The sequence below is a fragment of the Elephas maximus genome, chromosome 3, assembly GCF_024166365.1.
Source record: "Elephas maximus indicus isolate mEleMax1 chromosome 3, mEleMax1 primary haplotype, whole genome shotgun sequence".
NCBI lineage: Eukaryota > Metazoa > Chordata > Mammalia > Proboscidea > Elephantidae > Elephas > Elephas maximus.
Genome location: NC_064821.1, coordinates 104,153,630 through 104,168,543, shown reverse-complemented (window position 1 = coordinate 104,168,543; position 14,914 = coordinate 104,153,630). Strand labels below are relative to the sequence as shown.

Sequence of the window (14,914 nt, the reverse complement as noted above, 5' to 3'; positions counted from 1 at the left end):
AAAAACGATGTGACTAGGTAAGAAGCTGGAACTGGATGCAGTCAGGTCTTATTCAGGACGGCTTTCAGGTCCAGGTCAAGAGGGAAAGGCCATACTGAAATATATAACTAAGGTTGGGTTTTTTAAAAACCCAAAACCTACCGCTGTAGAGTTGATTCTGACTCCTAGTGACTCGATAGGACAGAGGAGAACTTCACCACAGGGTTTCCAAGGCTGTAAATCTTCAAAGAAGATTTAGGATTTTTAGGCCCTTTCTTAAAAAGGTGGAACTGTATTTGGAACATTTCCATTTGCAATGGAAATGCACTATAATACAGAGATCATAAATGGGTAGTATGAGGTGGCATCTGGCTCACAGACGTATTTTATTTGGGCTGTATAATTTTTTTTATGAGTAGTATTGTTAAATTTTTTTGTTGAGAATATATGCAGCAAAACATTCAACAATTCAACAGTTTCTACATGTAAAATTTAATATATTGATTACATTCTTCAAGTTGTGCAGCCATTCTCACCTTCCCTTTCTGAGTTGTTCCTCTCTCATTAACATAAACTCACAGCCCTCTAAGCTTCCTAATCTTTCAAGTTGCTGTCATCACTTTGATCCCATACAGATACTTCTTAAAACAGCATCATGCCCAAGACAGACCTTTTTTATTAGTTAAAATAAACTGCTGTTTGATTTTAAGAAGACTTTAGGGAATATTTTTAGTTTAAGGCTTAAAGATTATCTCAGAGTAGTTGTTTCAGGGGTTCATTCACCCTCTATGGCTTTATAAAGTCTGGAGTCCATGAAAATTTGAAATTCTGTTCTGCATTTCCCCCTTTTGATCAGGATCCTAATATAGAATCTTTGATGAAAACGTTCCGTACTGGTAGCTGGGCACCATCCAGTTCTTCTGGTCTCCTGGCAAAGAAGGCAGTTCTTCATGGAGGCAATTAGACACATCCCATATCCTCCTCCTATTCCTGACTCTCCTTCTTTCTCTGTTGTTCTAGGTGAATAGAGACCAATTGTTGTGCCCTGGATAGTTGCTTGCAAGCTTTTAAGACCCCAGGCACTACGCATCAAACTAGGAGGTAGAACAGAAGCACTAAATATGTTATTAGGGATTAATTAACTGGAATGTCCCATGAAACCATGACTCTAAACCTTCACACCAAGGAACCAAATCCCACGAGGTGTTCGATGGTACATAAGCAGCTTCAGCAGCTACTCTTTTTCTTTTTTTGTCATTGATGTAAATATACCTACATGTAACTTTTGCCAATTCAGCTTTTTACAGGTGTACAACTTATTGACAGCAACCCTCTGCAACTCTATCTTTAATCAATAAGATCTTTCCATCACAGTCAACCCCCACTTTCCCCCTCCCTCCTGCCCCGGTAACCACTAATAAATCCTGGTCTTTATACGTTTTCCTTTTCTTGTCTTTTTATATAAGTGAGTTAACACAACATTTTTCCTTTTGTGATTGGCTTATTTCACTCAGCATAACGTCTTCAAGCTCCATCCATACTGTAGCATGTATCAAGACTTCATTTCCCTTACTGGCTGAGTAGTATTCCATTATATGTATGTACACATTTGTTTATCTACTCATCTGTTGATGGGCATTTAGGTTGTTTCCACCCTTTGACTATTGCGAACAGTGCTGCAATGAACATTGGTGTACAAGTCTCTGTTTGAGTCTCTGCTTTCAAGTCTCCTAGGAATGGAATTGCTGGGTCACAGGGTAGTTCCGTTTTTAGTTTTTTGAGGAACCATGACACTGTTTTCCACAATGGCTGTACCATTTTGCATTCCCACCCAGCAGTGGATAAGGGTTCCAATTTCCCCACATCCTTGCCAACATTTGTTATTTTCTGTTTTTCTTATATTAGCCATCCTAGTGGGAGTGAAATAGTATCTCACTGTACTTCTGATGTGCATATTTGATGGTTAATGATGCTGAGCATCTTTACATGCTTTTAGTGGCCATTTGAATGTCCTTCTCAGTGAAACGTCTATTCAATTCCTTTGCCCATTTTGGGACTGGGTTCTTTGTCTTTCTGTTGTTTTCAAATTTTTATATATATTTTGTTTATTAGATTTTTGTCGGTTATGTGGTTTCTGACAATATTCTCCAAGTTGGTAGCTTGTCTTTTTACTTTTTTGGTAAAGATTTTGGATGAACAAAAGTTTTTAATTTTTATGAGGCTGTATAATATTTTTTAAAAATGAGTCAATATTTGAAAATTTCGCTTAAAACTCAGATTCTGGCTTCTCTTGAAGAATTGAAGAATGTAAAACACTGGACCACCCATATTCCTCCACAGCAATAGTCAGGTGGAGCTGAGCGATGACCAGTCCCTTCATCAGGCATGCACCCTGCACGTAGTGAGAGAACCCACTACTCCCTATCATTCCCCAACAACAGACACCAGGTTTTATCAATTTATCATCATGATTGCACTGACGCTTTACTTGTAGTAGAGATACATTTCTCTATGTCCATCTCTCTGTCAAAGGAGGAAATACAGAATTCAGCCCCAGAATATTGTGAACTTCAAGAAAAACTTCTTTGTGGAAGAAAAGTGTGTTTCTTTGCTTAGTCTGTTTATATATTTAAGCTATTTGCCTGATAACTTTAGACATTTGAGCTTTTAGGCCTTGATATGGCAGAGTAAACAAAAGACAAGGATCTTGAGACCTGAGTTCGGTTTTGGTCCAGGGTCTGACCCTGGACAAGACCCTTCCCTCTTCTGCACCTCCATAAAATGTGGAAGTAAAACAAGACCATCTACAATTCCACTTCTAAAACATCTAATAAATTAATATCACGAATAGCCAAAATGTTTGTAAAATGACACAGAGAACTGTATTGTCTGAGGTATCAAAAGCATTGGTTATAACAGGCAAGAAAAACACATAACAAAAGCAAACATAGAATTACTTTAAGAATTTTAGGTTCTGTAATAATTTTGCTAAGATAAAGATATCTTACTACATGATAGGCATTTTCTCTTAAAATCAATTTTATGTATTACTCTTGAGACACTCTTTTACTTCACCTAACAGAGAGAATAAAGAGCCACGAGGCTCAGAGAAATGCGCATCACTTATCACAACTGCCTTCTTTCCATTTACATTTACTTGTACCATCCCTTTCTTCATCTGCTTTTTTTGTTGTTAGGTGCCCTCAAGTCAGTTCCAACTCATAGTGACCCTCTGTATAACAGAGCGAACACTGCCCGGTCCTGTGTCATCCTCACAATTGTTGCTATGTTTGAGCCCATCGTTGACTCACTGTGTCAATCTATCTTGTTGAGGGTCTTCCTCTTTTTCACTGACCTGCCCCTTGTCCTTCTCCAGAGACTGGTCCCTCCTGATAACCTGTCCAAAGTACAGGAGACGAAGTCTTGCTATCCTCGCTTCTAAGGAGCATTCTGGCTGTACTTCTTCCAAGACAGGTTTGTTCATTCTTCTGGCAGTCCATGGTAAATTCAGTATTCTTCTCCAGCACCATAATTCAAAGGCATTAATTCTTCTTGGTCTTCCTTATTCATTGTTCAGCTTTCACATGCATATGAGACTACTGAAAATACCATGGCTTGGGTCAGGAGCACTTTAGTCCTCAAAGTGATATCTTTGCTTTTTAACACTTTAAAAAGGTCTTTTGCAGCAGATTTGCCCAATGCAATGCATCTTTTGATTTCCTGAGTACTGTATCCATGGGCATTGATTGTAGATCCAGGTAAAATGAAATTCTTGACAATTTCAATCTTTTCTTCACTTATCATGACGTTACTTATTGATCCAGTTGTGAGGATTTTTCTTTACGTCAAGGTGTAGTCCATACTGAAGGCTGTAGTCTTTGATCTTCATCAGTTAAGTGCTTCAAGTCCTCCTTGCTTTCAGCAAGCAAGGTTGTGCCATCTGCGTATCACAGGTTGTTAATGAGTCTTCTTCCAATACTGATGCCATATTCTTCTTCATAGAGTCCAGCTCCTCGGATTATTTGCTCAGCATACACTTCTTCGTCTAAACAATTTAAACTCTTTACTTACGTATTTTTCTGCTCTCAAACCTAAAATGCTTTGCCTGATTTTTCTCAGCCTTGAAATTCTAGTGAAGGAAGAAAGTCCAACCTAGATAATTTCTTTCACGTTGTTGAAAAGGATTGTAGGTTTCAACACTGAACAGTCCTTAAGATAAACAAATACTCCCAAATGGGAATATAAACAATGGCTTTCTCAAACTTTAATATTAGGTTTACATAGAACAACTCCATTTACAAGTAGATAAATTCTAATTTAATGCATGGTTAAACAGTTTCATTCATCATCAGAACTTCGTAGCTTTGTGCATATTTATAATTTCTTAATTAGTTCATTTATTCACACAAGTAATGTGATACATGGCTACCTTGTGCTGGGCATCATTCTAATAACTTGAGATTCACAAATAAATAAAATAGTCAGGAATTGACAGGAGCCGAGTGAGACTACCATGAAGTGAGGAAGAAAAAGTGTAAAATGAGGATAGAGAGGTAAGAAGTAAGGCAAAGCAGGCCATGTTAAAGGCTTTAAATTTTATTACAAGTATAATTGGAAGACACAAAAGGCTTTCAATCAGGGGAGTAAAATAATTCTATTTACTTAAAAAAAACAATAAGGCAAGGGTTCCTATAATGGTTGAGGATCTCATATCATACCAACTCTCTTACAGATAACAATTTTCAATGCTAATCAAAATATACCAATCAATAATCTGAAGACACTGGAAACTGATCAAAACCAGGTAGAAATTGGAGTAGAGTAGACAGGCGGGAAAAAAAATAGGGGTGTTTTCTGATTTTATGGATTTTTGCCTAAGGGCAGGCCCCATTCAGTGCCATGCAGGATGGTTAATACTCAAATAGAAATATCCAGTCTTACTGGCCAAGAAATGAGAGACCAGAGTTCAATGCAATCAGAGCTGTTAGAAAACATGGAAGGTGGGTAGAGATCTCAGAAATGGCAGGGCCAAGAAAGAGATCCCCTAATTGTACATATAAATGCTACCCTAATAGCTGGATGATCTCTGAAATACATGTACATGGGAAATACTACAAGTAGCGTAAAAATCTGTTGCCATTGAGTCGATTCTGACTCATAGTAACCCTACAGGACAGAGTAGAACCGTTCCATAGGGTATCCAAGGAGCAGAGAGTAGATTTGAACTGCTAACCTTTTGGTTAGCAGCCGAGCTCTTAACCACTGAGCCACCAGGGCTCCTACAAGTAGCCCAGCTAGGGCTAAAATAACAGAGATTTCAGTGAGTGGCCACCATGAGAGAAACAAAATTTGGAGTTTTATTTCGGCCAAGTAAACTACTTGCTAAAAAAAGCAAACAAACAAAAATACAGTTGAGAGGAACATAAAATAATCCAGAGTCTGTACAATATATCAATCACAATGTCCAAGGTATGATCCAAAATTACTAGACATATGAAATAACAGGGAAATGTTATCCATACTTAAGAGAAAAGCTAACTCCTGGACACTGAACACGAGGTGACACAGATGTTAGAATTGGAAGACAAGAAGACAAGGATTTAAAGTGGGAAGCTTAATGCTCAAGAATGTAAAGAAAAATATTTTCATAATTAATAAACAGAAAACTTCAGCAAAGAAACAAAAACTATAATAATAGTATCGATAAAGAATATCTGAAATAAATATACAGTGGATTGGAGATAACAGACAAGAGTCAATGAACTTGAAAATAGAGTAATACAGAGTATCAGGGAAACAGGTATCTAAAAAAAGTTAACAAAGCCCCACAAGGACCCATGGGACAATAGCCAAATGTGTGTAATTGGAGTTATAGGAGGAGGGAAGAGAGCAAATGGGGCAGAAAAATTATTTTCAAAAGTAAGTGCTGAAAATTTCCTAAACTTTGTGAAAGGTATCAGTTTATAAATTCAAGAAGTTCAGCATACCCAAGAAGGATAAAGCCAAAGAAAACCACACTCTATCACACCATAATAAAAATAAAAAATTAAGAGAAAATCTTGAAAGCAGCCAGCGAAAAACAACACATTGCATACAGGTGAAGAATGATACAAATGACGGCTGACTTCTCATAAGAAACAATGATTCCAGAATACAGTATACTGGCATTCTTAGGTGCTGAATTAAAAAAACAAAAACTGTCACAGTTAATAATTCTATATTGAGCAAAAATATTTTTCAAAATAGTAAAATAAATACATTTTCAAATAAAAACTACGGAAATTTTTTGCCTACACTGTAAGAAACGCTAAAGAAAATTCTTTAAGGTAAAGGAAAAAGATACAAGATAGAAGCTTAAGTTTTCAGAAAGAAATAGAAACCAATGGATATGGTAATATGTAGATAAATACAAAAAGATTATGTTTTATATCTCATAATTTCTTTAAAAAAATATGACTTTAAAGAAAAATATAGTAACTATTGTATTGTTTGGCTTATTACATATGTAGATATCACACATACAACTACCACATAAGAGCTATAACCCAAGCAACCAGGTGCTGTCAAGTTGATTCCAGCTCATACTTCTGTGACCTCACGTTTTGCAGAGCAGAACTGTGCTCTATAGGGTTTTCACGGCTCTGATTTTTTGGAAGCAGGTCACTAGGCCTTCATCTGGGGCACCTCTGGGTAGGTTTGAACCACTTACCTTTAGGTTAGTAGCTGAGTGTTTAACCATTTGTACCAAATGTAGATATCACACATATAATAACTGTAGCACAAAGAACTATGGGTGGGGGGAGGAGCTGGTAAATGAAACTGTATCATTCAACACTTTTTATATTTTACATGAAGTGATACATACTTACTCTAAGTAGACTGAAAAGTTAAAGATGTTTGCTGTTAAAACAGCCATTAAAAAACAGTGCAAAAAAGATACCTAAAAAGCCAATAAAGAAATTAAAATGAATTTTTGAAAATTGAAAAATATTTAATTTTTCCAAAAGAAGGCTGGATAGTACGGACAGAGAAAGACAGAAAATAACAACAAAAGCAACCACAGAAAATAATTAGCAAAATGGAATCTCTAAATCCAACCCTTTCATCTTTACATTAAATGTAAATAGTTTAAACACTATAAATAAAAGGAAGCTATTGTAACACTGGAAACCCTGGTGGTGGAGTGGTTAAGAGCTACAGACTAACCAAAAGGTTGGCAGCTCAAATCTACCAGCCGCTCCTTGAAAACCCTATGCAGCAGCTCTGCTATCTTTAGGGTCGCTATGGGTCAGAATCAACTCAATGACAGCAGGTTTTTTTCTTTTTTTTTAATTGTAAGACTGAATAGAAAAGCAAGACCCAACTATATGTTGTATGCAAGAGATTCAGTTTATAGAGATCAAGGTAAAGACAATGGTGGTTTGGTCAGCGGTACTGGGAGTAGAGAGAAACAAAAATAGATGGGCTGGTGATATATCTTGGATGTGGAATGAAAAGGACACAGTAGAGCTCCTGGAAGGCATTGGTAGTTCGGTGGTAGAATTCTTGTCTTTCATGTGGGAGATGTGGGTTTGATTCCCAGTCAATGCACCTCAAGTACAGCCACCGTTCGTCTGTCGGTGGAGGCCTGCATGTTGCTTTGATGCTAAATAGGTACCAGTGGAGCTTCCAGACTAAGATAGACTAGGAAGAAAGGACCGGCAATCTGCTTCTGAATATCAGCCAGTAAAGTCCTCTGGATCACAAAGGTGGGTCTGATCCACAACCAATAATGGGGATGGCCCAGGACTAGGCAGCATTTCATTCTGTTGTACTTGGGGTCTCCAACAGTCAGGCGCCAACTTGGCAGAAGCTGACAACAACAGAGCTCTTGCAGGGAGGATGGCCATGGTCCAACTGGGAACAAGATCTAGCACGTGGATGCAGTGTCTGCACTGGGATTGGTGTTGTGTGGAAAAAGTCTAGGCAAAAAGCAATGTTTTTTGCACAATTTTTCTGGAAAAAGTATCGATAAGCACGAGGCAATCCTGGATGGTTGCTTAGTGATGCAACTGAAATTAATCCTCTATGGGGAGGGGTCATGTGCCTCTCTAGGAAGAAAAAAATACCAGCAGCACAAGTTTGAAATAAGTGAAAATGAGTCCAAATCTCAGTCAAAGGAAAATGCATGGGCTCCTAAGCCATGAAATAGCCAATGTCATTTTTTTCTTCTTCCTGAAGTTAACCAGATGGAGACTTTTTTTTAAAGTACCAATCTACTCACATACTTGGAATGATTTGCTTTGCAATGGAATATCTGTATTTACTTGTCAAAATGAGACATCTTTCATTTTTCCAACGTAGAGTTTACATTTTTTTCTTTTCTTTTCTCACCTTTACTTCCTTTTCCCTCTCCTTTTGCATTTTCCCTCTCTTCTGCTATAGATGGTATATTTATGTCTGTGTGTTTAGTGGATACTAGGGACAATGTAGGAGCCCTGGTGGCACAATGGTTAAGCTTTTGGTTGCTAACCCAAAGGTTAGCAGTCTGAACCCACCCAGCAGCTCAGAGGGCAAAAGACGTGGTGATCTGCTCCCATTAAGATTTCCAAAATCCATTGCCGTTGAGTAGATTCCAACTCACCGCAACCCTATAAAACAGAGTAGAACTGCCCCAGAGGGTTTCCAAGGCTATAATCTTTATGGAAGCAGACTGTCATATCTTTCTTCCTTGCAGTGGCTGGTAGGTTCAAATTGCCAACCTTTTGGTTAGCAGACAGGCATCCTAACTACTGTGCCACCAGGGCTCCTTCCTGTTAAAATTACAGCCTAGAAAACCCTATGGGGCAGTTCTACTCTGTCACGTGGTGTCGCTATGAGTCAAAATAGACTTGATGGCACCTAAAAACAAGAGGAGCAATGTATTACTGAGGCAGACCCTCTCAAGTGTGGTATATTAGAGACATATGTACATACGAAACAAAGAACAAAAACGATGAATTTCTTCTTATGGTACCCTATACAACAACAACCTATTGTTAAACCAGAAATTCAAATTCACAAGAGAAAAATCCAGAATAAGTTAATGTTAAGGAAAGGTAAGTAGGAACGATGTGTAGAAAAAGGCCCTTATCGTATGCCAGCATCTCAGGGACTCTCTCCAGGCTGTGCTTGCTGCCCTATCCCTCACAGAGTTTCAGCTCTCCGTCTGTAAAATGCAGACAGCATATCTATCTCATAGGAGTTTTGAGAGGATTAAGTGAGGTACTACATGAAAAACTTTTGGAATTAAGACTGGAGAATATGCCTTCAAATGAATGTCAGGCATTTTGATTATTAGGAATATCATTCAAGGATTAACAAGATTATATATTTAAATCTTTAGTACAAACTTAAAAAAAAAAAATGCCATCAAGTTGATTCCAACTCATAGCGACCCTATAGGAAAGAGTAGAACTGCCCCATAGGGTTTCCAAGGCGCGGCCAGTGGATTCGAACTGCCGACCTTTTGGTTAGCAGCCCAACATCTAACCACTGTGCTACCATGGCTCCAATCTTTAGCACAGTGACTAATTATTATTATTGCTATCAGTATTGCTATTCGTATTTCATTCCTTTATTTTACAGTTGATTTCTGTCTCTCTGCTTGGCATCTTTGGACTGCGGCTATTTTGGACAGTCTCTTTTGCCTTTGATTTAGGTTTTGCCCCATTGTCTAACTTTTGGGTTTCCTAAGACTATCCTCTCTGTAACTCACGGATTAATCATGCCCCATCCCTGTGTCCAGTGCAACTGCCCATGTCCAGTGAAACTATATGTGTGGAATTGTCCAAAGTGGAGCTCCAAATGTGTTCTGATTTGTTGATGGTGCAAAGCCAACTAAATAGATAAAGGCCAACAATTCCTAGGACTCCTGTCAAAACCATAGTGGACTACTATGAAGATTTTTAGTAATGGCAGAAAAGAGGCCACATTTTTAATTTAAATTCAGGATCAGGAAACAGGCGTAACCAATGCTACTTCACAAAGGTACATCATAATGTTTGGACAAAGATGGCTTATGTCCATAGTAACAGATTAAACTTTGACCCAAACGCTGGAAAAGTATTTCCACACTGATACTACATCCAAGTTGCATACTATGTTTCTGAAAACTTGGTGATGGACAGGTTCATGGACAACACATCCTGCACAAAGAGCTGGTTAACAGGATCTTTATCCTTGTTTAGAAATGCCTCTGGTTGGTGTCCTGTATGAGTTCTGGATCAGCTGAGGGTGCTTATACTATGATGGGGGTTGAAAAGGGTCGAAAGTAATGTATTTTCAATGTGTCACAGACAGGGAAAGGATATTTAACTTCAAATTTGTGTAAATACACAGACTAGTTTAAAGAGGAGAGTGGAACGCACCACTGTACCTCAGACCTACATCGATTCTTCCTTGTCAACATTTTAGCACTGGTTTTTAAGACCACTCAAATGTTATTTATTTCATACTTATTGAGCTTTCCTACCAAACTATATGATCCTTAAAACCAGTAACTGACTGGGTCTGACTGATTTGATTCATCTCTGTAGCCTGGTCCAAGAGCACGTGTTCTTTGGATCCATCCATCAAAACATGCTTCCATCTACTTTGAAAGAGAATTTGAGACAGCTAAATATAGATAAGTCCCTGGTTAGTACAAATGGCTAATATTCTCGGCTGCTAACCAAAAGGTTGAAGGTTCAAGTCTACCCAGCGACATCTTGGAAGAAAGGCCTGGAGATCCACTTCTGAAAAATCAGCCACTGAATACCTTAAGAAGCACAGTTTTACTTGGACACACACAGGGTCTCTGTGAGTTAGAATCTACTTGATGGCAACTGCTATTGTATGAAATAGCAATATAATAAGAAATGGAACTAACAGTTGCATTCCTATCCATCTTTAGATCAGATAACTTTTTGTTTGCAGAACATCTGGAAGAGTTGGTAGGCGAATCAGATCATAAATGGATAGTTCTAATACAATATATAAAAGTTGTTAAGTTGGGCAATTGAACCTAGGTCTCATTTTCTCTTGCCTTCCATATTAAATCCCTCGGAAGCCCTGCTGATCTCTTGACCTTAATTTTCAGTCATCGTCACCACTGTCTTCATTCAAACTCTCATCACTTTCTGTCGGGATTAATGGACTAACTTACTAAAATTGGTCTCCTTGCCTCTAACATGCGCCCTCAGGCCTTCTTCCTCACTGCTGCTTGTGAGAGTTTTCAATAGCTGAGCTCTAGACCAAGTTAGTCCACTATTCCAATTCACTGGTTCCCCTTGGTCTACTAGACAAAGTCCAGTTACTCAGCATGTTTTACAAGAACCTGTTATGACATGGTCCCTGCTCAGCTCTTTAACCTTCACTGTAAGCCATCCTGTAAGAACTGCTTATGCTACAGTTGAAATCTGGGGCTATTTGCAGTTATCTTCAAATATGCCTTGATATTTTCCATTCTCATGTCTTTGAACATGCCAGTTCTTCTCCCTAGAAGAGAATCCTCACTCTTATTTGTATCACTTGTGCCTTTTTATCATTTAAGACTCAGCACAAATGCGTTCTCCCTGTAGAGTTTCTTGACCTAGCTTTGTGCCAACCCTGTACCTTGTACCTCTGTTATAGTACTCATCACTTTTATGGATCTTCTGTCTCCTCTATTAGACAACCCCATTCATTCAATGAATTTTTACCAAGCACCTTCTATGAACCAGGCACTGAGTTAGGTGCATTTAAAGAGAAGTATTAAATGCCCTTGCCTTTAAAGAGCTCACAGTTTTCTGGGGAAAAAATATTTGTAAACTAATATGAGTAATAGATTGTGATACGAGTTACCAAGGTAGCGAAGAACTCCCTAGGTGGTGAAGCATATACAAAGACTCAGAGTAGTTAAATAACATGACCCGAGATGAAGCACTTAGGAGAACAATGTAGCTTTAGTGGCAGGTCTCAGTGTGGGACTGGAGGGGATAGCCCACAAAGGGTATAATGTACAAAGAAAACTAGTTTGAATTATGTCCCAAGGACTACGGGGAACTTTTGAAGGATCTGCACTGGGGAACAACATGGTCATTTTCACAAAGTAGAATATCATTCTAACTGCCGTGTGAGCTATGGGTTGGTGTGGGGACAAATCACAGGTGCGAAGAAGGGTTACTCATCACTGGCTGGGTCAACATTTATTTCTTTAGCAAACCCTGCTGCGCATGCACCATGTGCAGGCCCTACACAAAGAGAATGTTACTGGGTGGTGCTATCGGTTAAGAGCCTGACTACTAGCTGAAAGATTAGTGGTTTGAGCCCACCCAGAGGTTCCTAGGAAGACAGCCCTGGTGATGCGCTTCTGAAATGTCACAGCCTTGAAAACCCTATGGAGCCGTTCTATTCCGCACACATATGGTTGCCATGAGTCAGAAGTAATCCACTTGATGGCAACTAACAACAACAATGCCAAGACAGAATTAATTCTTCTAATTCAGGAGTCTGCACATTCACCAGACAGTGAGTACAGGGATAGTGTGACCGAACAGGCTAATCAAGAGTGCAAAAATGTTCAGGACTATACTGCAGGAAGTGTCAACTTACCAATTTTCCAGTAACACTCTGACCGCCTTCATTCAGCCACAACCCAGGGACCATGGCCGAGAAATAAGGGCCCCAGACACCTGGTACAAAAATTGGGTCTTTGCTGATCTGGAAAAAAAGGAGCAAAGTATGTGAAAACACTGATCCTCAGAGGTAGAGGGAGTCTTATGCTCCCACCTGTTGTTTCCATGACAATGGCATTCAGCTTCTTATTCAATACTTTCTGTGGTGGGAAAGTGACTCCCTCCCAAGGAAAGCTATGGCTGTATCTTTTTGGAAACCTTTCTGATAAATTCATTTAGATATCAGGGGAGCAAAAGTGACTGCAGTGGAAAGATACTAATTGACTTTTCCTTGATGACTCTCTCCTGTGGCAGACTGATTGAACAAATGCTCTCTGTTCTCCACCCCTCCCTGTATCCACACCCTCTGCAATGTAGCTTTGTGGCTACATCCAGCTACTTCTTGAATCTGGGCCAGAGTCCCTGGGTGGTACAAACGGTTATTGCTCTCATCTGCTAACCACAAAGTTAGACGTTCAAGTCCACTTGATGATCTACTTCTGAAAAACCAGCCATTGAAAACCCTACGGAGCACAGTTCTACTCTGACACACACGCCATGGGCTGGAGTCAACTGGACCGCAAATGGTTGAATCTCAGCCAGGCTTGTGACTTGTTTTGGCCAATAGAATGAGATGGCAGTGACACTGTGCCAGTTTTCAATACCGAGGCCTTAAGAGGGCTGTGTGCTTCCACTCTTCTTCCTCCTCTGCTTTTGCCAAGAGAACATGCGCAGGCTAACCTGTTGCATGAAGAGACATGTGGAACAGAACTGGGTCAGCCCTGTTGTCTCAGATGATGCCTCAGATATATGACAGCACCCAGGCAAGCTCAAAAAGGCCTCCTAGTTGACCAGCAGCTGACCAGCCCCGCTCACCAAAATCACCCAGCCAACTGACAGTGTGGTAACCAAAAATAAATGTCTATCTTCGTAGGTCATGAAGGTTTTGTGTTTGCTTCCTACTAAGCATTTTTGTGGCAAATGGGTAACTGATATATACCCTTCCTTCTGCAAACATTTACTAGCCACCTCATAGTATGTTCTCTCCCTCTACTGGGTGCTAGAGGCACAGAGATGAATCAGACATAGTTCTTGTCTTTAAGAAGCTCCCTGTTTATGGGAGAGCTAGACAAATAAGTACACAACTAGAACACAGTATGGTCTACGAGATGGTAAAGACAAAGATAGAATGTTGTGGATGGACACTATAGCCAGAAGAGGGGGTGAGGGGTGAGATGGGCCAAGGAGACTTTTTATAGGATGGGGCATAAAGCTAGTTTTAAAAGATTAGTAGGATTTAAGCCAGAAGAGGTGAAGTAGGCATTATAGTCTGAGGGAACAGCTTGAGCAAAGGCCTGGAGGTGAGAGAGAGAGAGAGGTGCACTCAGTATTCAAGGTACTGCTGTGGTTTTTTTGCAGCAAGACTATGAGGGTTCCTTATAGGTATAGGGAAATGTATCAAAAGAAGAGATAGGACAGCAGGACTGGATCATACAAGTAGACACTGATGTCAAAATTACGGTTGTGGATGGGAAATTAGAGGATGGGGAGGAGAAGGGAGTAAGGCACACAAGGTTCTACTTCCTCACGTCTTGAGACCAGAGAGAGAATTAATTCATTTATTTAACAAATATTTATTCAGCCCTTACTATATGCCTGGCACTGTGGGGTTACAAGAAATGAACTGAATAGCCATAATTCTTCCTTCAGGGAGTTTACAGCCTAGCATTTTAGCACAAGGACAGACCTTTGATTGACTTGACCCCCAACTCTTCTAGTTCCCTTTCATTAAACTAGTGATTCCTCAAATCAGGATTTCTTATCCCCAAATGGGATGGAGGCGAGGGAAGGCAAGGGAACCACACAGCATTGTTAACTTCACTTTTGCACATAATGGAAACTTACAAAATCTATTATCACCATCCTCTCAAAAAGATATATTTAGCATTTTTTTTTGTATAGGAAGAACAATCTCTTTGGGTGGTTCAACAGTTAAGTGCTCTATTACTAGCCAAAAGGTTGGCAGTTCAAACTCACCCAGAAGCGCTTCAGAAAACAAGCTTGGTGATCTGCTTCTGAAAGGTCATAGCCTCAAAAACCCTATGGAGCAGTTCTACTCCGCACACATGAGTCAGAATAAACTCTATGCCAACTAATAACAACAACATCCAAGAAAAGACAGCTCAGTCTACACTGACATATTCATTCATTCTTTTATTGGTTCAACAGGTGTTTTCTGGGTGCCTGTTGTGATCCTGGTCTGTTCCAGGCACTGGAGATAA

General features: G+C 39.5%; 1 protein-coding gene across 18 annotated transcripts in view; it reads right to left on the bottom strand.

Annotated features, from left to right (window-relative positions):
* FGGY (FGGY carbohydrate kinase domain containing) overlaps nucleotides 1–14,914 on the bottom strand; it is a 627,007-nt gene that overhangs the window by 221,476 nt on the left and 390,617 nt on the right. For 17 of the 18 annotated variants that reach the window (XR_007516666.1, XR_007516664.1, XR_007516665.1 and 14 more), the window contains one exon: nucleotides 12,571–12,678. The exons of the other annotated variant lie outside the window; for it this stretch is intronic. Coding sequence is in view for 12 of the 17 variants with exons in the window: in XM_049879407.1 (XP_049735364.1) it covers nucleotides 12,571–12,678 (108 nt within the window). In the remaining 5 variants the exon portion in view is untranslated. The remainder of the gene's footprint in view (nucleotides 1–12,570; nucleotides 12,679–14,914) is intronic. 18 annotated transcript variants of the gene reach the window in all.